General features: G+C 43.1%; 1 protein-coding gene across 1 annotated transcript in view; it reads right to left on the reverse strand.

The window, feature by feature from the left end:
• LOC129843512 (V-type proton ATPase subunit H-like) overlaps window positions 1-24,529 on the reverse strand; it is a 111,333-nt gene extending 86,804 nt beyond the window's left edge. Inside the window, exons 1-4 of the mRNA XM_055912272.1 lie at window positions 24,441-24,529; window positions 17,040-17,185; window positions 10,793-10,892; window positions 278-367 (exon numbers count right to left, since the gene is read on the reverse strand). Coding sequence (XP_055768247.1) covers window positions 278-367; window positions 10,793-10,892; window positions 17,040-17,143 — 294 coding nt within the window. The 5' untranslated portion in view covers window positions 17,144-17,185; window positions 24,441-24,529. The remainder of the gene's footprint in view (window positions 1-277; window positions 368-10,792; window positions 10,893-17,039; window positions 17,186-24,440) is intronic.
• Between the last annotated feature and the right edge of the window lie 2,456 nt (window positions 24,530-26,985).

A 26,985-nucleotide genomic window follows, 5' to 3' on the forward strand; every position in this document is an offset into this window, starting at 1 on the left:
TGTGCAAGCTGTCATCAAGGCAAAGGGTGGCTACTTTGAAGAACTTCAAAATATAAAATATATTTGTTCACACTTTTTTGATTACAATATGATTTCATATGTGTTATTTCATAGTGTTGATGTCTTCACTATTATTCTACAAAGTAGAAAACACTAAAAATAAAGAAAAACCCTTGAATGAGTAGGTGTGTCCAAACCTTTGACTGGTACTGTATATTTGCATCTCATTTGTCCAAATGTAAGTGTGTATAAGTGTGTGTCTGTAAGCAGGTGTTACCTGCAGGGTATCATCAATTAGGGTGAGGATGTACTGGACAGTCTGCTCCTTAGAGATGTGAGCCATCAGGTTCAGGAACGTCCTGGCACACTGGAGAAGGAAGATAATATACCCATTACTATGACATCCTGAAGACAAACTATTCTGAAAATCATCTTGGAGGATACAGTGAGCTCCAACAGTATTGGGATAGTGAGACATGTTCTGTTGTTTTGGCTCTGTACTCCAGCACTTTTGGATACACCCATGCTAACGTCTCACCATTACAATAACAGGGGAGGTTAGCATTTTATATCATACCCCCAAGACATGCTAACCTCTCACCATTACAATAACAGGGGAGGTTAGCATTTTATATCATAACCCCAAGACATGCTAACCTCTCACCATTACAATAACAGGGGAGGTTAGCATTTTATATCATACCCACAAGCCATGCTAACCTCTCACCATTACAATAACAGGGGAGGTTAGCATTTTATATCATACCCCCAAGACATGCTAACGTCTCACCATTACAATAACAGGGGAGGTTAGCATTTTATATCATAACCCCAAGACATGCTAACGTCTAACCATTACAATAACAGGGGAGGTTAGCATTTTATATCATACCCACAAGCCATGCTAACCTCTCACCATTACAATAACAGGGGAGGTTAGCATTTTATATCATACCCCCAAGACATGCTAACGTCTCACCATTACAATAACAGGGGAGGTTAGCATTTTATATCATACCCCCAAGACATGCTAACGTCTCACCATTACAATAACAGGGGAGGTTAGCATTTTATATCATACCCCCAAGACATGCTAACGTCTCACCATTACAATAACAGGGGAGGTTAGCATTTTATATCATACCCCCAAGACATGCTAACCTCTCACCATTACAATAACAGGGGAGGTTAGCATTTTATATCATACCCCCAAGACATGCTAACCTCTCACCATTACTATACCAGGGGTGGTTAGCATTCTTTGGGGGGGTATGATATTTGTGCGTCTAACTCAGTCATCATTATTCACGATTCATTCAGGATTATCCGTAACCATGGTAGCATCCACATTAATGTAGAAGAGTTTAGAAACATATTATTTACAATAAAAGTGACTCCAAAAATGTCAAAACTTAATTTCTATTGGGCACAAAAACTGTTAAATAGAAAATGTACTCTACTCTGATCTTGGCACGTGCACTCTAGCCAACAGCAGGCAGATACAGTGGGGGTAGGCTGTGCTGGTAGGCTAGTCTACATGAGATTATCAAATCCAATTTTATTTGTCACATGCAACAGGTGTAGACCTTACAGTGAAATGCTTACTTACAAGCCCTTAACCAACAATGCAGTTAAGAAAATGCACCCCCCCAAAAATAGTAAGAGATAAGAATAATAAAAAATTCAAGAGCAGCAATAAAATAAGAATATATACAGAATGAACCGGTACAGAGTCAATGTGGAGGCTATATACAGGAGGTACCGGTACAGAGTCAATGTGGAGGCTATATACAGGGTGTTACGGTACAGAGTCAATGTGGAGGCTATATACAGGAGGTACCGGTACAGAGTCAATGTGGAGGCTATATACAGGGGGTACCGGTACAGAGTCAATGTGGAGGCTATATACAGAATGAACCGGTACAGAGTCAATGTGGAGGCTATATACAGGAGGTACCGGTACAGAGTCAATGTGGAGGCTATATACAGGGGGTACCGGTACAGAGTCAATGTGGAGGCTATATACAGGGGGTACCGGTACAGAGTCAATGTGGAGGCTATATACAGGGTGTTACGGTACAGAGTCAATGTGGAGGCTATATACAGGGTGTTACGGTACAGAGTCAATGTGGAGGCTATATACAGGGTGTTACGGTACAAAGTCAATGTGGAGGCTATATACAGGGTGTTACGGTACAGAGTCAATGTGGAGGCTATATACAGGGTGTTACGGTACAGAGTCAATGTGGAGACTATACACAGGAGGTACCGGTACAGAGTCAATGTGGAGACTATATACAGGAGGTACCGGTACAGAGTCAATGTGGAGGCTATATACAGGGGGTACCGGTACAGAGTCAATGTGGAGGCTATATACAGGAGGTACCGGTACAGAGTCCATGTGGAGACTATATACAGGGGGTACCGGTACAGAGTCAATGTGGAGACTATATACAGGAGGTACCGGTACAGAGTCAATGTGGAGACTATATACAGGGGGTACCGGTACAGAGTCAATGTGGAGGCTATATACAGGGGGTACCGGTACAGAGTCAATGTGGAGGCTATATACAGGGGGTACCAATACAGAGTCAATGTGGAGGCTATATACAGGGGGTACCGGTACAGAGTCAATGTGGAGGCTATATACAGGGGGTACCGGTACAGAGTCAATGTGGAGACTATATACAGGGGGTACCGGTACAGAGTCAATGTGGAGGCTATATACAGGGGGTACCGGTACAGAGTCAATGTGGAGACTATATACAGGGGGTACCGGTACAGAGTCAATGTGGAGGCTATATACAGGGGGTACCGGTACAGAGTCAATGTGGAGGCTATATACAGGGGGTACCGGTACAGAGTCAATGTGGAGGCTATATACAGGGTGTTACGGTACAGAGTCAATGTGGAGACTATATACAGGGTGTTACAGTACAGAGTCAATGTAGAGGCTATATACAGGGGGGTACCGGTACAGAGTCAATGTGGAGACTATATACAGGGTGTTACGGTACAGAGTCAATGTGGAGGCTATATACAGGGGGTACCGGTACAGAGTCAATGTGGAGGCTATATACAGGGGGTACCGGTACAGAGTCAATGTGGAGGCTATATACAGGGTGTTACGGTACAGAGTCAATGTGGAGACTATATACAGGGTGTTACGGTACAGAGTCAATGTAGAGGCTATATACAGGGGGGTACCGGTACAGAGTCAATGTGGAGACTATATACAGGGTGTTACGGTACAGAGTCAATGTGGAGGCTATATACAGGGGGTACCGGTACAGAGTCAATGTGGAGGCTATATACAGGGGGTACCGGTACAGAGTCAATGTGGAGACTATATACAGGGGGTACCGGTACAGAGTCAATGTGGAGGCTATATACAGGGGGGTACCGGTACAGAGTCAATGTGGAGACTATATACAGGGGGTACCGGTACAGAGTCAATGTGGAGGCTATATACAGGGGGTACCGGTACAGAGTCAATGTGGAGGCTATATACAGGGGGTACCGGTACAGAGTCAATGTGGAGGCTATATACAGGGTGTTACGGTACAGAGTCAATGTGGAGACTATATACAGGGTGTTACAGTACAGAGTCAATGTAGAGGCTATATACAGGGGGGTACCGGTACAGAGTCAATGTGGAGACTATATACAGGGTGTTACGGTACAGAGTCAATGTGGAGGCTATATACAGGGGGTACCGGTACAGAGTCAATGTGGAGGCTATATACAGGGGGTACCGGTACAGAGTCAATGTGGAGGCTATATACAGGGGGTACCGGTACAGAGTCAATGTGGAGGCTATATACAGGGTGTTACGGTACAGAGTCAATGTGGAGACTATATACAGGGTGTTACAGTACAGAGTCAATGTAGAGGCTATATACAGGGGGGTACCGGTACAGAGTCAATGTGGAGACTATATACAGGGTGTTACGGTACAGAGTCAATGTGGAGGCTATATACAGGGGGTACCGGTACAGAGTCAATGTGGAGGCTATATACAGGGGGTACCGGTACAGAGTCAATGTGGAGACTATATACAGGGGGTACCGGTACAGAGTCAATGTGGAGGCTATATACAGGGGGTACCGGTACAGAGTCAATGTGGAGACTATATACAGGGGGTACCGGTACAGAGTCAATGTGGAGGCTATATACAGGGGGTACCGGTACAGAGTCAATGTGGAGGCTATATACAGGGGGTACCGGTACAGAGTCAATGTGGAGGCTATATACAGGGTGTTACGGTACAGAGTCAATGTGGAGACTATATACAGGGTGTTACGGTACAGAGTCAATGTGGAGGCTATATACAGGGTGTTACAGTACAGAGTCAATGTAGAGGCTATATACAGGGGGGTACCGGTACAGAGTCAATGTGGAGACTATATACAGGGTGTTACGGTACAGAGTCAATGTGGAGGCTATATACAGGGGGTACCGGTACAGAGTCAATGTGGAGGCTATATACAGGAGGTACCGGTACAGAGTCAATGTGGAGGCTATATACAGGGTGTTACGGTACAGAGTCAATGTGGAGGCTATATACAGGGTGTTACGGTACAGAGTCAATGTGGAGGCTATATACAGGGTGTTACGGTACAGAGTCAATGTGGAGGCTATATACAGGGGGTACCGGTACAGAGTCAATGTGGAGGCTATATACAGGGGGTACCGGTACAGAGTCAATGTGGAGGCTATATACAGGGGGTACCGGTACAGAGTCAATGTGGAGGCTATATACAGGGGGTACCGGTACAGAGTCCATGTGGAAGCTATACACGATCTTTGTGCAGTTGCAAACCGTAGTCTGGCTTTTTATGGCGGTTTTGGAGCAGTGGCTTCTTCCTTGCTGATCGGCCTTTCAGGTTATGTTGATATAGGACTCGTTTTACTGTGGAAATAGATACTTTTGTACCTGTTTCCTCCAGCATCTTCACAAGGTCCTTTGCTGTTGTTCTGGGATGGATTTGCACTTTTCACACCAAAGTACGTTCATCTCTAGGAGACAGAACGTGTCTCCTTCCTGAGCGTTATGACGGCTGCGTGGTCCCATGGGGTTTATACTTGCGTACTATTGTTTGTACAGATGAACGTGGTACCTTCAGGCGTTTGGAAATTGCTCCCAAGGATGAACCAGACGTGTAAAGGTCTACAATTTTTTTTCCTGAGGTCTTCGGTGTTTTCTTCTGATCTTCCCATGATGTCAAGTGAAAAGGCACTGAGTTTGAAGGTAGGCCTTGAAATACATCCACAGGTACACCTCCAATTGAGTCAAATGATATCAATCAGCCTATCAGAAGCTCATTTTATGAAATTTTCCAAGCTTTAAAAGGCACCGTCAACTTAGTGTATGTAAACTTCTGACCCACTGGAATTGTGATAGTGAATTATAATTAAAATAATCTGTCTGTAAACAATTGTTGGAAAAATTACTTAGGACATCTACTTTGTGCATGACACAACTGACTTGCCAAAACTATAGTTTGTTAACCTGTTGGGGATGGGGGCGCTGTTTAGACTATTTATGCTAATGTGGCTAATTTTTTAAACGGCTTCCCACAAAATCCTTGATCGTACAATATGCATATTATTATTATTATTGGATAGAAAACAGTCTATAGTTTCTATAGGAGTTGAAATTTTGTCTCTAAGTGGAACAGAGCCCATTCTACAGCAATTTCCCTGACATGGAGTCAGATTTGAGAAACGTTGGCCACTTTTCTGAAGTCATTTAAACGGGCACTGTCGTTGCTATGACTATACGGACACTTCTTACGTCTTCCCCTGGATGCCTTTACGTGATGACGATTCCAACGGGCTCGATTGCTCGTTCACAGGCCCTACAAATGAAAAAAACCTTTAGCTAGCAAGTCTTTTCTTGCTGCGTAACGCGCGTGGAAGACACCGACCCTCTCCTGTTCCAAGCATTAGTTTAGCCTGTTATATTTCTCCGGTCATCTTTTCACTCGTTATAGGAGTTACAAACATCACAAAGTAGTTAATTTAAAGCGTTTTATAGCAATTTATATCCGTTTAGTGCGATTTTGGGACATTTATTTTTGCAACGATGTGAAAAGTTGGGAACGCTTTTCAGTTCATCCCGAACGTAGTTGACATTTCCACATGGCAAGAGGACAGCTTTCCACCAAAAGACGATTTCTCCCAAGAAAGGATCCTTTGCCCAAGATACTGATGGAAGAACAGCTCAAGGTAGGACATTTTTATTATGATAAATCGTGTTTCTGTCGAAACATTTTAGTGGCTTAGGACGCCATGTTTTTTGACGTAGCTTCGCTTGGCGCAAACTGTATTGAAAAGTAAGGATAAATTAAAAAATGTAATAACGCAATTGTATTAAGAATTAAATTGTCTATCAATCCCTGTCCACCCTATATTTTTTAGTCACGTTTATGAGTATTTATGTATAAGAGTAGATCACTGTCTAAGTGGCGCAAGGACGTTTTCTTTACCAGCTTGTCTACATTTCACATTGTCTAACCATGATTTTGGTGGCTAAATATAAACATTTTCGATCAAACTGTATATGCATGTTGTAATGTGATGTTACAGGAGTGTCATCGGAAGAATTCTGAGAAGGTTAGTGAAAAAATTAATATCTTTTGGCGATGTTGACTTTTATCGCTCACTTTGGCTAGAATCAATGCTGGGCTGCTAATTGCTATGTGCTAAGCTAATATAACGATTTATTGTGTTTTCGCTGTAAGACACTTAGAAAATCTGAAATATTGTCTGTATTCACAGGATCTGTGTCTTTCGATTCGTGTATGCTGTGTATTTTTACGAAATGTTTGATGATTAGTAGTTAGGTAAACACGTTGCTCATTGTAATTATTCTAGTCCATTTGTGATGGTGGGTGCAATTGTAAACTATGCCATATACCTGAAATATGCACTTTTTTCTAACAAAACCTATCCCATACCATAAATATGTTATCAGACTGTCATCTAATGAGTTTTTTTGTTGGTTAGGGGCTATAAATATCTTAGTTTAGCCGAATTGGTGATGGCTACTGGTGTTGGTGGACAAATAAAAGATGGTGGATTATGCTAATGTGTTTTTAGGTAATAGATGTACATCTTTACATATTGTGTCTTCCCTGTAAAACATTTTAAAAATCGGAAATGTTGACTGGATTCATAAGATCTGTGTCTTTCATTAGCTGTATTGGACTTTAATGTGTGAAAGTTAAATATTTTAAAAAAATATTTTTTTTGAATTTCGCGGCACTGGTTTTTCAGTGGGGGGGGGGGGGTGTGCCGCTAGCGCCACGCTGATCCTAGACAGGTTAACAAGAAATTTGTGGAGTGGTTGAAAAACGAGTTTTAATGACGCCAACCTAAGTGTATGTAAACACCCGATTTCAACTGTATAAAATATTTGTTAGGGAAATAATGAATTCCTCCTGGACTTCATTAAATTATTAGAAAATGGAGCCTTTGAGTAGGTGAGAGCCTCTACAAAGCCTTCTCTCCTCCCATTCCTAAAACCTTGGGACATAGGAGAAGGAAGAAAGGTTGGGTTGTGGAATATAGGCCAGTGTCTATAAAATGTCATTACTCGGTTTATATTGGCGTTGAACATCCATGTCTTCCATGTTAGAGTAATAATTGGACTTTGTTTAATCCTGTCAATAGAAATAGGGTCTGCTATAAAAAGAGAAGACAATGTAAAGACTACATTTCAAGCTGAGACAAATCAAGCTGTGTGATTAAGTTGCGCTGCCCAGTAATATGATATAAGGTTAGGGTTAGGGTTAGGGTTAGATGATTTAAGGTTAGGGTTAGGGTTAGGGTTAGATGATTTAAGGTTAGGGTTAGGGTTAGGGTTAGATGATTTAAGGTTAGGGTTAGGGTTAGATGATTTAAGGTTAGGGTTAGGGTTAGGGTTAGATGATATAAGGTTAGGGTTAGATGATTTAAGGTTAGGGTTAGGGTTAGATGATTTAAGGTTAGGGTTAGGGTTAGATGATTTAAGGTTAGGGTTAGGGTTAGATGATTTAAGGTTAGGGTTAGGGTTAGATGATATAAGGTTAGGGTTAGGGTTAGATGATTTAAGGTTAGGGTTAGGGTTAGATGATTTAAGGTTAGGGTTAGGGTTAGGGTTAGATGATTTAAGGTTAGGGTTAGGGTTAGATGATTTAAGGTTAGGGTTAGGGTTAGATGATTTAAGGTTAGGGTTAGGGTTAGATGATTTAAGGTTAGGGTTAGGGTTAGGGTTAGATGATTTAAGGTTAGGGTTAGGGTTAGGGTTAGATGATTTAAGGTTAGGGTTAGGGTTAGATGATTTAAGGTTAGGGTTAGGGTTAGATGATTTAAGGTTAGGGTTAGGGTTAGGGTTAGATGATTTAAGGTTAGGGTTAGGGTTAGGGTTAGATGATTTAAGGTTAGGGTTAGGGTTAGGGTTAGATGATTTAGGGTTAGGGTTAGGGTTAGATGATTTAAGGTTAGGGTTAGGGTTAGGGTTAGATGATTTAAGGTTAGGGTTAGGGTTAGATGATTTAGGGTTAGGGTTAGGGTTAGATGATAACTAATACGAGCTGTGTGATTAAGTTGCGCTGCCCAGTAATATGATGTAAGGTTAGGGAGGCCAAGCCCACCCAATTCCTGGACCAGCTGTAGTTCTGATAACTAATACGAGCTGTGTGATTAAGTTGCGCTGCCCAGTAATATGATGTACGGTTAGGGAGGCCAAGCCCACCCAATTCCTGGACCAGCTGTAGTTCTGATAACTAATACGAGCTGTGTGATTAAGTTTCGCTGCCCAGTAATATGATGTACGGTTAGGGAGGCCAAGCCCACCCAATTCCTGGACCACCTGTAGTTCTGATAACTAATACGAGCTGTGTGATTAAGTTTCGCTGCCCAGTAATATGATGTAAGGTTAGGGAGGCCAAGCCCACCCAATTCCTGGACCAGCTGTAGTTCTGATAACTAATACGAGCTGTGTGATTAAGTTGCGCTGCCCAGTAATATGATGTAAGGTTAGGGAGGCCAAGCCCACCCAATTCCTGGACCAGCTGTAGTTCTGATAACTAATACGAGCTGTGTGATTAAGTTGCGCTGCCCAGTAATATGATGTAAGGTTAGGGAAGCCAAGCCCACCCAATTCCTGGACCAGCTGTAGTTCTGATAACTAATACGAGCTGTGTGATTAAGTTGCGCTGCCCAGTAATATGATGTAAGGTTAGGGAAGCCAAGCCCACCCAATTCCTGGACCAGCTGTAGTTCTGATAACTAATACGAGCTGTGTGATTAAGTTGCGCTGCCCAGTAATATGATGTAAGGTTAGGGAGGCCAAGCCCACCCAATTCCTGGACCAGCTGTAGTTCTGATAACTAATACGAGCTGTGTGATTAAGTTGCGCTGCCCAGTAATATGATGTACGGTTAGGGAGGCCAAGCCCACCCAATTCCTGGACCAGCTGTAAATGTTATAACTAATACGAGCCTTCTTATTTTGCCATCAAAATGTGCCTACTGCTGCTTTTAGACCAGTAAAAGTTTTAGCAGGAATTTTAACAGGAAGCACTGAAAACTGATAAAGCAGTCTTGGTAAGACATTCATTTTTACTGAAGCAAACCGACCTGCTAGATATATAGGGAGGGCATCCAACGGTATAGTGAAATTACTAATCACAGGGAGGTAGTTCAAAGCACATAGTTACCCATAGTATGACGTAATATTAACACCCAAGTAACGCTTGTATCAGTCCACTTAAATGCCCAGTTGTCATTGATACTTGAGGGTGCGTCACCAAAAGGTGATGGTTGCTGATAATGGGCCTCTGTAGATATTCCATAAATAAAAATGTATAAAAAGTCAGCCGTTTCCAGCTACAAAAGTCATTTACAACATTACCAATGTCTACACTGTATTTCTGATCAATTTGATGTTATTTTAAAATGGACAAAAAAAATGTATTTGCTTTTCTTTCAAAAACAAGGACATTTCTAATTGGAATGCCGACTGCAGGAATGTCTACCAGAGCTGTTGCCAGATAATTTAGTAATTTCTCTACCATAATGGGAATGTAATTCTGCTTTGAAAGTTGATTAAAGTAGGTAACCCCACTTTTGAGAAAAAGACCCTTGAATGTTTTGGTACACCTACTGGAGAGCTCTTCTTTTTCTACACCCATTCAGCATCATTCACACCCTCTTAAGCCTTAGCCCCATCTATCTCTTTACGTATTGACATGTGAACCCATGTGCTATACAGAGTGAGTAGTGTAGTAATCAACCAAAGATGTCAGTACTTAAAGTGGTGAAAGTAGTAGCCTGCCTATATCCTAATCTGACTTTGGTGCAGGTCCTGCTGATCACATTACTGTCTCTGGTGAACACATACTATATCAAATCAATGGGTATTTGTCACATGCACAAGATACAGAAGTTGTAAATGGTACAGTGAAATTGTTACTTGCGTATTTGCATAGTAGCAATATGAAAAATAGAAAGTATCCATATAAATATTTTATTATTATTAGATGATGCTAACCCAGACACATTCTACATTTCTGGGTCATGTGACAGAGGCTAGACACTACTTCTTTAACCTATATAGTGCACTAACAGCTAAGATGCAGGTATACAGTTTTAGTAATTTCAGTTTACATTGAAAGCGCTTTTTCATCACAAATTAATTTACAAAAATTGAAATAATGTTTTACACTGTTTGAACCCCCCCCCCCAAAAAATTAAAGCGGCCCACCCAAGTATTTAAATGTCTGAAAAATCCCTGTGTGGTGTACCTGATGCCCTTCGTTGGTGAGGATGGTCTGTTTCCCCTCAGAATCAGCCACTTCAAACTTCTTAATGAACTCACAGTCCTCGGCAGAGATCATCTGGCCCCTGAGACAAGACACAGCATGATGATTACAACACTACTTCACATCAAATCCTACCACCTCTGACAGAGAACACACAATGTAATAGAAATGATGACATTCATATTCCTCCACCGGGAAAAATTTGACCCCAAGGAGACAAGGTACACGGTATGATTGATGACTATTAAAACACTCGAGTCTAATCTAATTAGCATAACAAAGTAATTCCCATGAATACCCAGCGGTGTTTGTCAGACCATGAGACATGCCAGAACTCAGTCTAAGGAAAACATCTGTCCGAACAGTTTGGCCTATAAACCACGTGCATGTCAGTGGTCTTGCTCTACGACCCCCACAAGCGTCACAGGACTCGTTTGAAGTCAGCCCGGTACCAGTTAAAAAACTAAATGAATATAAGCCTATATGGATGTAGTTTAGTGCCAAAAAAAGGTTACATACAGTACCAGACAAAAGTTGACACAAGGGGGGGAGACGGGTTAAAGAAGGATTTTTAAGCCTTGAGACAATTGAGACATGGATTGTGTGTGTGCCATTCAGAGGGTGAATGGACAAGACAACATATTGTAGTGGCTTTGAGCAGGCTATGGTAGCAGGTGTCTAGCACACCGGTGTGCCCAAAACTGCAACGCTGCCGTGTGTGTCAAGAAAGGTCCACCACCCAAAGGTCATCCAGCCAACTGGACACGACTGTGGGAAGCATCAGAATCAACATGGGCCAGCATCCCTGTGGAACGCTTTCCACACTTTTTAGAGTCCAGGCCCTGACGAAGTGAGGCTGTTCTGAGGGCAAAAGGGGAGCACTAAGAAAGTAATGGATGTCATTCACAAGGCAGAATGTGGCTGTGAAATCTGTGGCAATGGAATGGAGCTGAAAAGAGACGAGGGATAAAAAGAAGTTCATACGTTTTTGGTGGAGAAGTAGACAAAGTTATCAATGAACTGTTTTGGTGACAATCAGCTTTGAAATCAGAATATTTTTGTATCAAAGTACGAGGGTAGTGAATTCAGTCATAAGCTAGCAAGGGAAGTTAGCCTGCCAAGCTGTAAAGTGTTCTAGGCTGTACTGGACAATGTTTTGCCAACAGTAATGAACAATTTCTACATGTCGTGTTGCATTATTCAAGTGTATTAGCTTTTGTGCATCATGAGAGGGAGGCTAACAACGAAGCCAGACAGCTCTAGTAATGAATGACGAGGTGGAGCAGACCCTTTGCTCTCTACAGATGAATGACGAGGTGGAGCAGACCCTTTGCTCTCTACAGATGAATGACGAGGTGGAGCAGACCCTTTGCTCTCTACAGATGAATGACGAGGTGGAGCTGACTCTTTGCTCTCTACAGATGAATGACGAGGTGGAGCAGACTCTTTGCTCTATACAGATGAATGACGAGGTGGAGCAGACCCTTTGCTCTCTAGTAATGAATGACGAGGTGGAGCAGACCCTTTGCTCTCTACAGATGAATGACGAGGTGGAGCAGACCCTTTGCTCTCTACAGATGAATGACGAGGTGGAGCAGACCCTTTGCTCTCTACAGATGAATGACGAGGTGGAGCAGACTCTCTGCTCTATACAGATGAATGACGAGGTGGAGCAGACTCTTTGCTCTATACAGATGAATGACGAGGTGGAGCAGACTCTTTGCTCTCTACAGATGAATGACGAGGTGGAGCAGACCCTTTGCTCTCTACAGATGAATGACGAGGTGGAGCAGACCCTTTGCTCTATACAGATGAATGACGAGGTGGAGCAGACCCTTTGCTCTCTACAGATGAATGACGAGGTGGAGCAGACTCTTTGCTCTATACAGATGAATGACGAGGTGGAGCAGACTCTCTGCTCTATACAGATGAATGACGAGGTGGAGCAGACTCTCTGCTCTCTACAGATGAATGACGAGGTGGAGCAGACCCTTTGCTCTATACAGATGAATGACGAGGTGGAGCTGACTCTTTGCTCTCTACAGATGAATGACGAGGTGGAGCAGACTCTTTGCTCTCTACAGATGAATGACGAGGTGGAGCAGACTCTCTGCTCTATACAGATGAATGACGAGGTGGAGCAGACCCTTTGCTCTCTACAGATGAATGACGAGGTGGAGCAGACTCTCTGCTCTCTACAGATGAATGACGAGGTGGAGCAGACCCTTTGCTCTATACAGATGAATGACGAGGTGGAGCAGACCCTTTGCTCTCTACAGATGAATGACGAGGTGGAGCAGACTCTTTGCTCTCTACAGATGAATGACGAGGTGGAGCAGACTCTCTGCTCTATACAGATGAATGACGAGGTGGAGCAGACCCTTTGCTCTCTACAGATGAATGACGAGGTGGAGCAGACTCTTTGCTCTCTACAGATGAATGACGAGGTGGAGCAGACTCTTTGCTCTATACAGATGAATGACGAGGTGGAGCAGACTCTTTGCTCTCTACAGATGAATGACGAGGTGGAGCAGACTCTCTGCTCTCTACAGATGAATGACGAGGTGGAGCAGACCCTTTGCTCTATACAGATGAATGACGAGGTGGAGCAGACCCTTTGCTCTCTACAGATGAATGACGAGGTGGAGCAGACTCTTTGCTCTCTACAGATGAATGACGAGGTGGAGCAGACTCTTTGCTCTCTACAGATGAATGACGAGGTGGAGCAGACTCTCTGCTCTATACAGATGAATGACAAGGTGGAGCAGACTCTTTGCTCTCTACAGATGAATGACGAGGTGGAGCAGACCCTTTGCTCTCTACAGATGAATGACGAGGTGGAGCAGACCCTTTGCTCTATACAGATGAATGACGAGGTGGAGCAGACTCTTTGCTCTCTACAGATGAATGACGAGGTGGAGCAGACTCTTTGCTCTCTACAGATGAATGACGAGGTGGAGCAGACTCTTTGCTCTATACAGATGAATGACGAGGTGGAGCAGACTCTCTGCTCTATACAGATGAATGACGAGGTGGAGCAGACTCTCTGCTCTATACAGATGAATGACGAGGTGGAGCAGACTCTGCTCTATACAGATGAATGACGAGGTGGAGCAGACCCTTTGCTCTCTACAGATGAATGACGAGGTGGAGCAGACCCTTTGCTCTCTACAGATGAATGACGAGGTGGAGCAGACTCTCTGCTCTCTACAGATGAATGACGAGGTGGAGCAGACTCTCTGCTCTATACAGATGAATGACGAGGTGGAGCAGACTCTCTGCTCTATACAGATGAATGACGAGGTGGAGCAGACTCTCTGCTCTCTACAGATGAATGACGAGGTGGAGCAGACTCTTTGCTCTCTACAGATGAATGACGAGGTGGAGCAGACCCTTTGCTCTCTACAGATGAATGACGAGGTGGAGCAGACTCTCTGCTCTATACAGATGAATGACGAGGTGGAGCAGACTCTCTGCTCTATACAGATGAATGACAAGGTGGAGCAGACTCTCTGCTCTATACAGATGAATGACGAGGTGGAGCAGACTCTTTGCTCTATACAGATGAATGACGAGGTGGAGCAGACCCTTTGCTCTATACAGATGAATGACGAGGTGGAGCAGACTCTCTGCTCTCTACAGATGAATGACGAGGTGGAGCAGACCCTTTGCTCTCTACAGATGAATGACGAGGTGGAGCAGACTCTCTGCTCTCTACAGATGAATGACGAGGTGGAGCAGACTCTTTGCTCTATAAAGGGGCTGCGCTGATTCCCATGATCACGTAAGACACATTTGACAGAAGTAGCAAATCTAACAAAGTACCGACCCGGATGCCATGTTTTCCTCACCGTTCTCCCAGTCTCTGCATCGGAGTATCAATATCATAGGCCTGCATTGACAGCCATAAGCGGTCTTACAATCCTGCTGTGGCAAAATGCGTTTAAGATCAAAGCAAGCTAAGACGTATTTGTTGATACCTGCTAGTGAGTTATTTGCCCAGTTAGAGCTCATTTCTAGTCAGCAATGAAAATCCTAGAGAAGTCTGTGTGTGCATCACCTGTGTATAATGCCAGTGGGCCGTTGCCAGAGAAAGACATTTGACATTTGTATAATGATATACAGACTAACTATATAGTAGCCAATTCAAACATATTGTGTAGTTTGGCTGGTTAATGATTTAACCATTAGCATGTATTAATGTCATTATCATGTCTGATGTCCTAACACTCGTATAACCGGGGAGCAGTTGATGAAACCAATGCTACATACTCCAGTTGGAAAACAGTCTCACAAGCGCTCAACATTGGCTAGGAGTCTTTTTTCAATACTGGCCATGTAACTCTGACAAATATTCGTACAATAGCCTAATTGACAAGTAACTCCTATGCTGTCAAGATCTCCCCTGAACACTGAATATTTTAACCTTACAAAATAGATCCACATCTTAGTTACTGCTCCCACCTTAGCGATTTGGATCCCTGGTTCATTGAATGAGGGAATTATTTTAGAAAGACATAAAAAGTATTTGGTTATAATTGTAATGTGGCAGGGTGGCCAACCATCCTCCAGGAGAGTTACTGGGGTGCAAGGTGGCCAACCATCCTCCAGGAGAGTTACTGGGGTGCAAGGTGGCCAACCATCCTCCAGGAGAGTTACTGGGGGTGCAATGTGGCCAACCATCCTCCAGGAGGGTTACTGGGGTGCAATGTGGCCAACCATCCTCCAGGAGAGTTACTGGGGGTGCAAGGTGGCCAACCATTCTCCAGGAGGGTTACTGGGGGTGCAATGTGGCCAACCATCCTCCAGGAGGGTTACTGGGGGTGCAATGTGGCCAACCATCCTCCAGGAGGGTTACTGGGGGTGCAAGGTGGCCAACCATCCTCCAGGAGGGTTACTGTGGGTGCAAGGTGGCCAACCATCCTCCAGGAGAGTTACTGGGGGTGCAAGGTGGCCAACCATCCTCCAGGAGAGTTACTGGGGGTGCAAGGTGGCCAACCATCCTCCAGGAGGGTTACTGGGGGTGCAAGGTGGCCAACCATCCTCCAGGAGGGTTACTGGGGGTGCAAGGTGGCCAACCATCCTCCAGGAGAGTTACTGGGGGTACAAGGTGGCCAACCATCCTCCAGGAGAGTTACTGGGGGTGCAAGCTTTTACTCCAACCCTGCTCAAACACACCACATTGTAAAAAATAAAATAAAAAAAATCAGCTGCTCAACAGGACCTTGATAAGATCACTCTGGTTTGTTTGAGCAGGGTTGAATCAAAAGCCTGCACACCCAGTATCTCTCCAGATGGAAGGTTGACAGACCACATGTGTTTTATACAGTAGCCCATGAGCGCAGTATTTTACTTAGTGGGGGGTTAAGTGCCTTGCTCAAGGACACAACAGCAGGAAATATAATACATGGGATCAGAGATCAGCTGTCTTCCATTGTCGAGACCAGTGATAACAATGGTTACTTTGTGAAGTAGTTGCTTTTATCATACAACACCATTTATTTATTTTTTATACTTTGTTTTTATTGTAGGAACACAAAGTACAAATAAAGTCAAATAAAATAACTAAAAAGATCTGGCAGTTACAGTGCACTTCATACCTTCATCATCATGTCATCATATTAGTTACATTGGCATCTTTGAATTAGACCTTTTCCAAGTACAAAACCCATTTTTCCCAGTATTCCTGACCTCTCTCCTGTTGAGTTCTTAAAGCAAATGTCACCATTTTCAGTAAAAGTAAAACAAAAATCTGTCATACTTCTCCAAAGGACAAGTGGCTAAAAAGTTCAATGTTAAGCCTTGGTCTGATCTATTATGGGATGTCAGGGTCTTTTGACTTCTCTATTTAACAGTCAGTTCCTAATTACAGAGAGAGCTTCTTATCCAAAGCTGACATTCACACTGGAACATACCAGCACTATACAACCTGGTTCCATTTCTCCAGTCCGTGATTATGTTAGTGAGGCCACTAAAGCCCCCGACAGCCTGAAGTTAAAGGTCTGAGTTACAAATCTACAGACAAAAGGAACTAACATTCACAAGGTATTGAGTCACAGAACAGAGAACCAAAGATAACCCATCAGCTACTTTTGTTTAGTATGTACGAAAGACCAGAGATCAAAGACATTCAAAGAAATCCTAGGCCTAGAGTCTTAAAGACAACTGATGAGGAGGAAGATAAATGGTGACAGGAGGACTAAGAGGATGATGACGAAGGTGTACTCACTGTAGGTATGACTGCCAGTTGACCTTGTTGGCTCTGACCTCCGCAGCCTTGGCAGCGATGATGTTAGTGGGCACTGCGGCGTCCACCGCCCCGCGGATATCCATCTTGATTCACCTGTTCCACTCTGGACTACAACAAATAATTCCCTGGAGGGAGAGAGGGTTTTCAATGAATAATAAACTATCACCAATCGACAAATCCTCCTAAATATTGATTTGGCAACATGCTACATTGCTCATAACAGCCCAACAGTTGGTGAGAGCAGTTTGTTAAAGCGTAGGCTATTAATTATGGTGCCAGTCATGAATTCATGGCCAACTCTGCAGACACATCCTCATTTTTTCCATCATCAGCTACCTTGATGCTTTCACCACAACTCTGAACCTCTGATTTAAAATGTACGTAGGTTTTTTGCGTAAAGCGTCCCAATTGGTCGAATCTGATATATTTCAAGTTGGAAACTCGGGTCTCATCGTTCTACAACGACTTAATAAGTCAGAAATTTCAGGGACCATACTACAAATTAACAGTTTACATTTAGTTTCCCAGTCTAAAAATGCCATTGAAAATTGTCAATACACTTTTTTTGGAGTACATTTTCTCATTTCCTCCTTAATGCATGTGCAGCCATAGAAATCAAATTAATAGAGCAGGCGTCCCCATTCAAGCCAATGATGGTACAATGGGTGGACTAGCAGCAATTGCGAGTGTACCCATAGGAGCAAAGCAGGAAGGAAATTCTTTAAAAGTGACCCCATCAGTAAATTCATGAAGTTAACACAGGAAGTAACCCCATCAGTAAATTCATTAAGTTAACGCAGGAAGTAACCCCATCAGTAAATTCAGGAAGTTAACGCAGGAAGTAACCCCATCAGTAAATTCATGAAGTTAACACAGGAAGTAACCCCATCAGTAAATTCATGAAGTTAACACAGGAAGTGTACCCATCAATATGTGCTGCGATTTGTTGTTGTGACAAGATGGAGTACAGCTACGACCGGGCTCCATGGGAGCATACCGGGCTCCATGGGAGCATACCGGGCTCCATGGGAGCATACCGGGCTCCATGGGAGCATACCGGGCTCCATGGGAGCATACCGGGCTCCATGGGAGCATACCGGGCTCCATAGGGAAGAGTGATTCATTGTGAAAAAGACAGAATATCTACATCTACTCATATGGTTTGGGGTATAACTATACCTTAAAGACTACAATATTAACGCAAAGTTAGTATTGATCATATTGGGTTTGGGGTATAACTATACCTTAAAGACTACAATATTATGCAAAGTTAGTATTGATCATATTGGGTTTGGGGTATAACTATACCTTAAAGACTACAATATTATGCAAAGTTAGTATTGATCATATTGGGTTTGGGGTATAACTATACCTTAAAGACTACAATATTATGCAAAGTTAGTATTGATCATATTGGGTTTGGGGTATAACTATACCTTAAAGACTACAATATTAACGCAAAGTTAGTATTGATCATATTGGGTTTGGGGTATAACTATACCTTAAAGACTACAATATTATGCAAAGTTAGTATTGATCATATTGGGTTTGGGGTATTACTATACCTTAAAGACTACAATATTATGCAAAGTTAGTATTGATCATATTGAACAATATTTATTTATTTACAATTTACATTCTGTATAGAGGGAGTGCTTGCTGTGCTGCAGCACCCTTTAAGCTGAGACGAAGATCACATTTACTTAAATGGAATCTATACTGAACAAAAACGCAATATGTAAAGTGTTGGTCCCATGTTTCGTCAGCTGAAATAAAAGATACCAGACATTTTCTGTATGCACAAAAAGCTTCTCTCAAATATTGTGTATACATTTGTTTACATCTGTGTTAGTGAGCACTTCTCCTTTGCCAAGATAATCCATCCATCCTGACGGGTGTGACATATAAAGAAGCTGATTAAACAGCATGATCATTACACAGGTGCACATTGTGCTGGGGACAATAAAAGGCCATTCTAAAATGTGCAGTTTTGTCACAACACAATGCCACAGATGTCTCAAGTTGAGGGAGCGTGCAATTGGCATGCTGACTCTAGGAATATCCACCAGAGTTGTTGCCAGAGAATTGTTAATTTCTCTACCATAAGCCGCTTCCAACGTTGTTTTAGAGAGTTTGGCTTTACATCTAACCGGCTTCACAACCGCAGACCACGTGTATGGCGTTGTGTGGCGAGCAGTGTGCTGATGTCAACATTGTGACTAGAGTGCCCCATGGTGCAGTGGGGTTATGGTATGGGCAGGTATAAGCTACGGACAACGAACACAATTGCATTTTAAATCGATGGCAATTTGAATGCACTTTTCAATTACGTTCTTATTTAAAACCAAAATGTTCCATATGCACAAAAAACTTATTTACCTAATTTTGTGCACAAATTTGTTTACATCTTTACTAATAGTGAACGTACAACTTTCCAAACATTTCTTCAGACTAAGTTTGAGGCAATTTTTCTATGAAAGTAAATGGACAGTAATGTTACGAGTAAAGTAGGAATCCCAGGATTAAATATGAGATAAGATATGTTTCACCTGGTGAAGAGGTTTAATGTGCTGACAATGGAAGCTGATTGAGTTTTTTACACCGCTGGAAATTACGAGTCGTCACCGTCCGAGACAGAGTCAAGACAGAGTAAAAATGTAAACGCCACAAGACCGGTCTGAAGTACTACAACACTGGATTTAGGTATTGGCAGGTAAGAATGTCTATTTCACCAGCTACATTGGCGAGTGGTCAGTTTGCAAGGCTCTTTTTATGGCGGTTTTGGAGCAATGGCTTCTTCCTTGCTGATCGGCCTTTCAGGTTATGTCGATATAGGACTCGTTTTACTGTGGATATAGATACTTTTGTACCCGTTTCCTCCAGCATCTTCACAAGGTCCTTTGCTGTTGTTCTGGGATTGATTTGCAATTTTCGCACCTCAGTACGTTCATCTCTAGGAGACAGAACGCGTCTCCTTCCTGAGCGGTATGACGGCTGCATGGTCTCATGGGGTTTATACTTGTGTACTATTGTTTGTACAGATGAACGTGGTACCTTCAGGCATTTGGAAATTGCTCCCAAGGATGAACCAGACTTGTGGAGGTCTACAATTTTTTTTCTGAAGTCTTGCCTGATTTCTTTTGATTTTCCCATGATGTCAAGCAAAGAGGCGTTGAGTTTGAAGGTAGGCCTTGAAATACATCCACAGGTACACCTCCAAGAGGCTAATTGACATAATTTCAGTCAATCAGAAGCTTCTAAAGCCATGACATCATTTCTTGGAATTTTCCAAGCTGTTTAAAGGCATAGTCAACTTAGTCTATGTAAACTTCTAACCCACTGGGATTGTGATACAGTGAATTATAAGTGAAATAATCTGTAAACAATTGTTTGAAAAATTACTTGTGTCATGCACAAAGTAGATTGCCAATACTATAGTTTGTTAACAAGAATTCTGTGGAGTGGTTGAAAAACGAGTGTTAATCACTCCATCCTAAGTGTATGTAAACTTACGACTTCAAATTTAAGTTTGTCTAATTTTGTTCACAAGCTAGGTTGTTTTTCAACGTTAGTTTGAGTCTGCTGCTTCAACTGATAGCAAAGAAATGCCTAGTCAGATGTAAACACACATCTAGGTCTAGTTGTGTGCTCCTGGTCAGTAGCTGTGTGGTTCAGTAGCTGTGTGGTTCAGTAGCTGTGTGGTTCAGTAGCTGTGTAGGTCAGTAGCTGTGTAGGTCAGTAGCTGTGTAGGTCAGTAGCTGTGTAGGTCAGTAGCTGTGTAGGTCAGTAGCTGTGTAGGTCAGTAGCTGTGTAGGTCAGTAGCTGTGTAGGTCAGTAGCTGTGTAGGTCAGTAGCTGTGTAGGTCAGTAGCTGTGTAGGTCAGTAGCTGTGTAGGTCAGTAGCTGTGTAGGTCAGTAGCTGTGTAGGTCAGTAGCTGTGTAGGTCAGTAGCTGTGTGGTTCAGTAGCTGTGTAGGTCAGTAGCTGTGTGGTTCAGTAGCTGTGTGGTTCAGTAGCTGTGTGGTTCAGTAGCTGTGTGGTTCAGTAGCTGTGTGGTTCAGTAGCTGTGTGGTTCAGTAGCTGTGTAGGTCAGTAGCTGTGTAGGTCAGTAGCTGTGTAGGTCAGTAGCTGTGTAGGTCAGTAGCTGTGTAGGTCAGTAGCTGTGTAGGTCAGTAGCTGTGTAGGTCAGTAGCTGTGTGGTTCAGTAGCTGTGTGGTTCAGTAGCTGTGTGGTTCAGTAGCTGTGTGGTTCAGTAGCTGTGTGGTTCAGTAGCTGTGTGGTTCAGTAGCTGTGTGGTTCAGTAGCTGTGTGGTTCAGTAGCTGTGTGGTTCAGTAGCTGTGTGGTTCAGTAGCTGTGTGGTTCAGTAGCTGTGTAGGTCAGTAGCTGTGTAGGTCAGTAGCTGTGTAGGTCAGTAGCTGTGTAGGTCAGTAGCTGTGTAGGTCAGTAGCTGTGTAGGTCAGTAGCTGTGTAGGTCAGTAGCTGTGTAGGTCAGTAGCTGTGTAGGTCAGTAGCTGTGTAGGTCAGTAGCTGTGTAGGTCAGTAGCTGTGTGGTTCAGTAGCTGTGTGGTTCAGTAGCTGTGTGGTTCAGTAGCTGTGTAGGTCAGTAGCTGTGTAGGTCAGTAGCTGTGTGGTTCAGTAGCTGTGTGGTTCAGTAGCTGTGTGGTTGGGGTCAGTGTCTAAACTACACATGTTGCATGTGAAAAACTGAAAGAAGTGCAATGAGAAGTGATTGGGTAAAATATGAAGCAAGTGAATGAAGAATGCTTTGCTGTATCCAATCAGAGCAGCAGGATCAACATACAGCCGCCCTTCTCGTCACAGACAGGCAAACTAGCCAGTGGAGATATTCAGAGCAAGGGACACAATCCTGAGGAGGACGAAGTTCCGTTCGAAACAGAAATTAAAAAAAAATGTGAATTCTGTCACGCTAAGCGTTGTCTCCCATCGAGGCACGTGTTGCTTGGCAACAGTTGCCTTGGCAGGCCTGCTCCCTCCATGTCTAAAGCCAGTGTGAGAAACACACTGCTAAGACACAGATTCATGATAGAGTTGTTAGACAAAGCAAGGGAAGTGAACTTCAAAGTGTGATGTAGTTTTATTGGTTGTTGGTAAGTAATGACTCTGCTAGCTTCTGACATGACTTACTAAATCTATCATGAAAGCAGATGGGTTACTAAAACAGCTCTATTGACAGAAGAGACTATTCATCTGTTTTCAGCAAAGAAGTAGAAGATCTCATTCATCTAACCTTTCATCTAGCTTGTTGGGAAAGTGGTCAAAAATGAAGTTTGTTTACATAGTTAGAAAACGTTGTTGATGCAGTTACTAAAACATCTGTAAAGTTTGATCAGTACCAGATGATTCTGTTCTGGTTTCTTGAATAGCAGGGAAGTAGACCATGTCATACCCTCTGACCACTTTTCCAACAACTTAGACAAAACGTTAGTGTGATCCCGAGTGGCAACGCAGCGGTCTAAGGCATTGCGCAGTGCTAGAAGAGTCACTACAGACCCGGGTTGTATCACAACCGCCTGTGATCGGGAGTCCCATAGGGCGGCGCACAATTGGCCCAGCGCCGTCCAGGTTAGGGGAGGGTTTGGCAAGGGTAGGCCGTCATTGTAAAACATATATGTTCAACTGACTTGCCTAGTTAAATCAAAGGTTAAATAAAAGATAAAAGTAGTTGATTTGCGTCAAAAGTTTCATTGTTGCATTTACAGCGAATGGAAGTTGGAAGTGATTGTCACAATTGGGCCTTTAGAATGCAGAGGAAATCCCATGAAAATGAATGGAGGACATTGGTTTGGTTTAACCAGACCCGCCAACATGCACGCGTTCGCGTACCAACTACGCATTTCTCTGTCCATGTACGAGATCCGAGTTAAAAGTACGCAGAAATGAATAGGGCCTGAATTATTATTTTCTTACATTTTAATAAAGAATAAATCCACTGATTAAATCTAACAACCCGATTCTCAAGATGCAACACACAGACATGCAAACTGGCACGAAGCAGAATAGAAAGGGGAGTGGGCGGCCCCAGTGCACAATTGAGCAAGAGGACAAGTACATTAGAGTGTCTAGTTTAAGAAACAGACGTTTCACAAGTCCACAACTGGCAGCTTCATTAAATAGTAACCGCAAAACACCAGTCTCAACGTCAACAGTGAAGAGGCGATTCCGGGATGCTGGCCTTCTAGGCAGAGTTGCAAAGAAAAAGCCATTTCTGTCCAGTGTCATTTTGCCCATCTTAATCTTTTCTTTTTATTGGCCAGTCTGAGATATGGCTTTTTCTTTGCAACTCTACACTGTATTTCTGATCAATTTGATGTTATTTTAATGGACAAAGGTTGATTTTCTTTCAAAAACAAGGACATTTGTAAGTGACACCAAACGTTTGAACAGTAGTGTACGTGTGTATATTAGTGTAGCTGACCTTTCATCACATCATAAAATGGTTCAAGACCATCCATCCTAGTGTTCTAATTTTATGCCAGCTACAATGTATCGTGCTACTACATACAATGATGTGTTCGTAAATTCAATCTGGAGTGCCAGAGTACACTCAGAGTGAGCTCTGGGCGTTTGTAAATTCAGGGGGTTGTCAGATTGTCCGTTCGTAAATTCAGCGCGTTTTGCTCTCGGAGCGTTCAGAGCGCACACTGGACACTTTGGCCAATGAGTAGGGTTGATCCGAGCGTTTCTGACCTTACAACGGCAGTCAAACATCCAAGCTAACTGGCTAATGTTGGCTACCTACTTGAACGCACCCAAGTAAATCTACGATTTTGATTGGATGATGCGCATTTCGCGACTGAGAAACTGTTTACATTTCAACTGATTGAAACGTTAACAAGTACAGCGCTTCCAAGTTCCGAGTTCTCTTGAACGCGGCATGAGCTAACGTTTGCCAGTAGCTTGCTAGCCAACTCAGGACATAAGTAACGTTAGCTAGCTAACTTAGCCAATGCAATATGATTCATGTTGCTAGTGCAGTCACGTCGACTGGCCGACCAAACACAATCGTGGAGTTTAGTTGGCTAGTCATTGACAAAACATAAGCTGTATAATTTGGCTAAATCGACAGCAATTGTGAACAAATCCAGTAAGCGTTGTTACTGAATTGGTTTGAGTCGTTTCTCGACAGCTACGTTAACTGGCTAATGTCCACACTATGGTGCAAGTCAGAACAATATAACTACAGTATAACAGTTAGCTTTATGGTTCTGGAGCAGGCTAGCTTAGTTAAGCCGTCAATATCATGTACCGACAATACAGAACCTAGAATCTCAAAGAAACATTACAATACTGTCACCACTGAAACAACCGAAATAAAGCTTTACCTGTCTTTTAAAAGCAAAATACCGTTAACATCACCTACCTGTCAGCTGACAAACTACAAGACGACGTCACGAGACACCTATCATGTGATGGTGTCGTACATGTCACGAGCCAGTAGGAAGCGGCTTCTTCTTCTTCTTCTGTGGGTTTAATGGCGGACTACAACCCAAAAGGGTGTGCTGCCGCCACCAACTGGATAGGTTGAAACCACTCCCCAAAAATACAAAAAATAATCCATAGGTAATAGTGAAACTAACTTAATCCACCCCTCAAAAATAATACATTGCCAAAACAAACAAAACTCCAACTTCTTCCTTATTTTAATTTTTATTTTACCAGGTAAGTTGACTGAGAACACGTTCTCATTTGCAACAACGACCTGGGGAATAGTTACAGGGGAGAGGAGAGGGATGAATGAGCCAATTGTAAACTGGGGATTATTAGGTGACCATGATGGTTTGAGGGCCAGATTGGGAATTTAGCCAGGACACCGGGGTTAACACCCCTACTCTTACGATAAGTGCCATGGGATCTTTAATGACCTCAGAGAGTCAGGACACCCGTTTAACGTCCCATCCGAAAGACGGCACCCTACACAGGGCAGTGTCCCCAATCACTGCCCTGGGGCATTGGGATATTTTATTAGACCAGAGGAAAGAGTGCCTCCTACTGGCCCTCCAATACCACTTCCAGCAGCATCTGGTCTCCCATCCAGGGACTGACCAGGACCAACCCTGCTTAGCTTCAGAAGCAAGCCAGCAGTGGTATGCAGGGTGGTAATAATCCATATCTCCCTTCTCAGGCTCTAGGACCTGAGAGGGTGGTACGGCTTGTGCCACTATTCCATTTAACTTCTTCGCTGAGAAGTCTTTCAGCCCCAGGAACCGCCCCACCACATCCACTATTTTTTCTATCTTCCTGGACCTTCTCTCCACCTCGGCAGTGCCATTAATTACCATAGCTATAAAGGCTACAAAGTCCACCTTCTTAACCTTTACAATGCCAGGATCCTGCTGGTGAAAGGCAACCCCTGCATCCGGCAGTGTAGGACACTCTTCTAGTGTACCATACAAACCCTCAACCCTTTTCACAGCTGCTGCATATGAAATGCTCTGAACAACCCTGACTTTGGCCACCTCTTTCTCTTTCACCCTTGTGGGGCATTCGAAAGACGTGGCCTTATGGTTTGCAAAATGTCACATATTTATCGCTTTTATAACACATAATATGATATTTTCCACAACTTGGACAACTCAGCTTCTCCCTTCTGCAAACACTTGATACATGACCAAAAGCTTTACATGATCACACTGCGTTGGTCTTGGGATAAATGCTCGGACTCTATAGTTAATATACCCTAACTGCACTTGATTTGGGAGAGACTCCATATCAAAAACAAAAGAACCGATAGACTCTTCACTTTTTCACCATTCACCACACTGTTCATCCGACGGTGCATCAATCACTCCAGGAATATTTTTATTCTCTTCAAAAATCAACTTCCCTCGAGACGGCAGATATAATCCCCTTGAGACACAGACGACACTTCAAACTTATCAAATCGGTTAAGTCACAACGCACGTTCCTTCTGATCCGCAGAAGCACAAAAAATCAAAACAAGCCCGCCTCTCGTGACCCTCACGACCTTCTCTCCACCCAGTTTGGATAACTCAAATAGTTTATTCAAGATTGGTACTCTGCTCAGCTGCTCCTCATTAACAAACCGTACTCCTTCTAGATACGAAGGGACATTCTCATCACTAAACACTACTTTGCTCCGTTTTCCATTCTTTTGGACAATACTCCAATTCCCCTTGATTCTACCGCCATTGTATTCAGAATCAAATCAAATCAAATGTTATTGGTTACGTACACATGGTTAGCAGATGTTAATGTAACGAAATGCTTGTGCTTCTTGTTCCGACAGAGCAGTAATATCTAACAAGTAATCTAACAATTTCCCAACAACTACCTAATACACACAAATCTAAAGGGGTGAATGAGAATATGTACATATAAGTATATGGATGAGTGATGGCCGAGCGGCATAGACAAGATGCAACAGATGGTATAAAATACAGTATATACATATAATATGAGTAATATAAGATATGTAAACATTATTAAAATGGCATAATTTAAAGTGGCATTGTTTAAAGTGACTAGTGATCATTTGATTAAAGTGGCTAGTGATTGGGTCTCAAGGTAGGCAGCAGCCTCTCTGAGTTAGTGATGGCTATTTAACAGTCTGATGGCCTTGAGATAGAAGCCTTCTTTTCAGTCTCTTGGTCCCAGCTTTGATGAACCTGTACTGACCTCGCCTTCTGGATGGTAGCGGGGTGAACAGGCAGTGGCGAGGCAGAAGGGTGGTTGTTGTCCTTGATGATCTTTAAGGCCTTCCTGTGACATCGGGTGGTGTAGGTGTCCTGGAGGGCAGGTAGTTTGCCCCCGGTGATGCGTTGTGCAGACCTCACTACCCTCTGGAGAGCCTTACGGTTGTGGGCGGAGCAGTTGCCATACCAGGCGGTTATACAGCCCGACAGGATGCTCTCGATTTCGCATATGTACAAGTTTGTCAGGGTTTT

This window comes from Salvelinus fontinalis, unplaced genomic scaffold, assembly GCF_029448725.1.
Source record: "Salvelinus fontinalis isolate EN_2023a unplaced genomic scaffold, ASM2944872v1 scaffold_0151, whole genome shotgun sequence".
Classification (NCBI taxonomy): Eukaryota; Metazoa; Chordata; class Actinopteri; order Salmoniformes; family Salmonidae; genus Salvelinus; species Salvelinus fontinalis.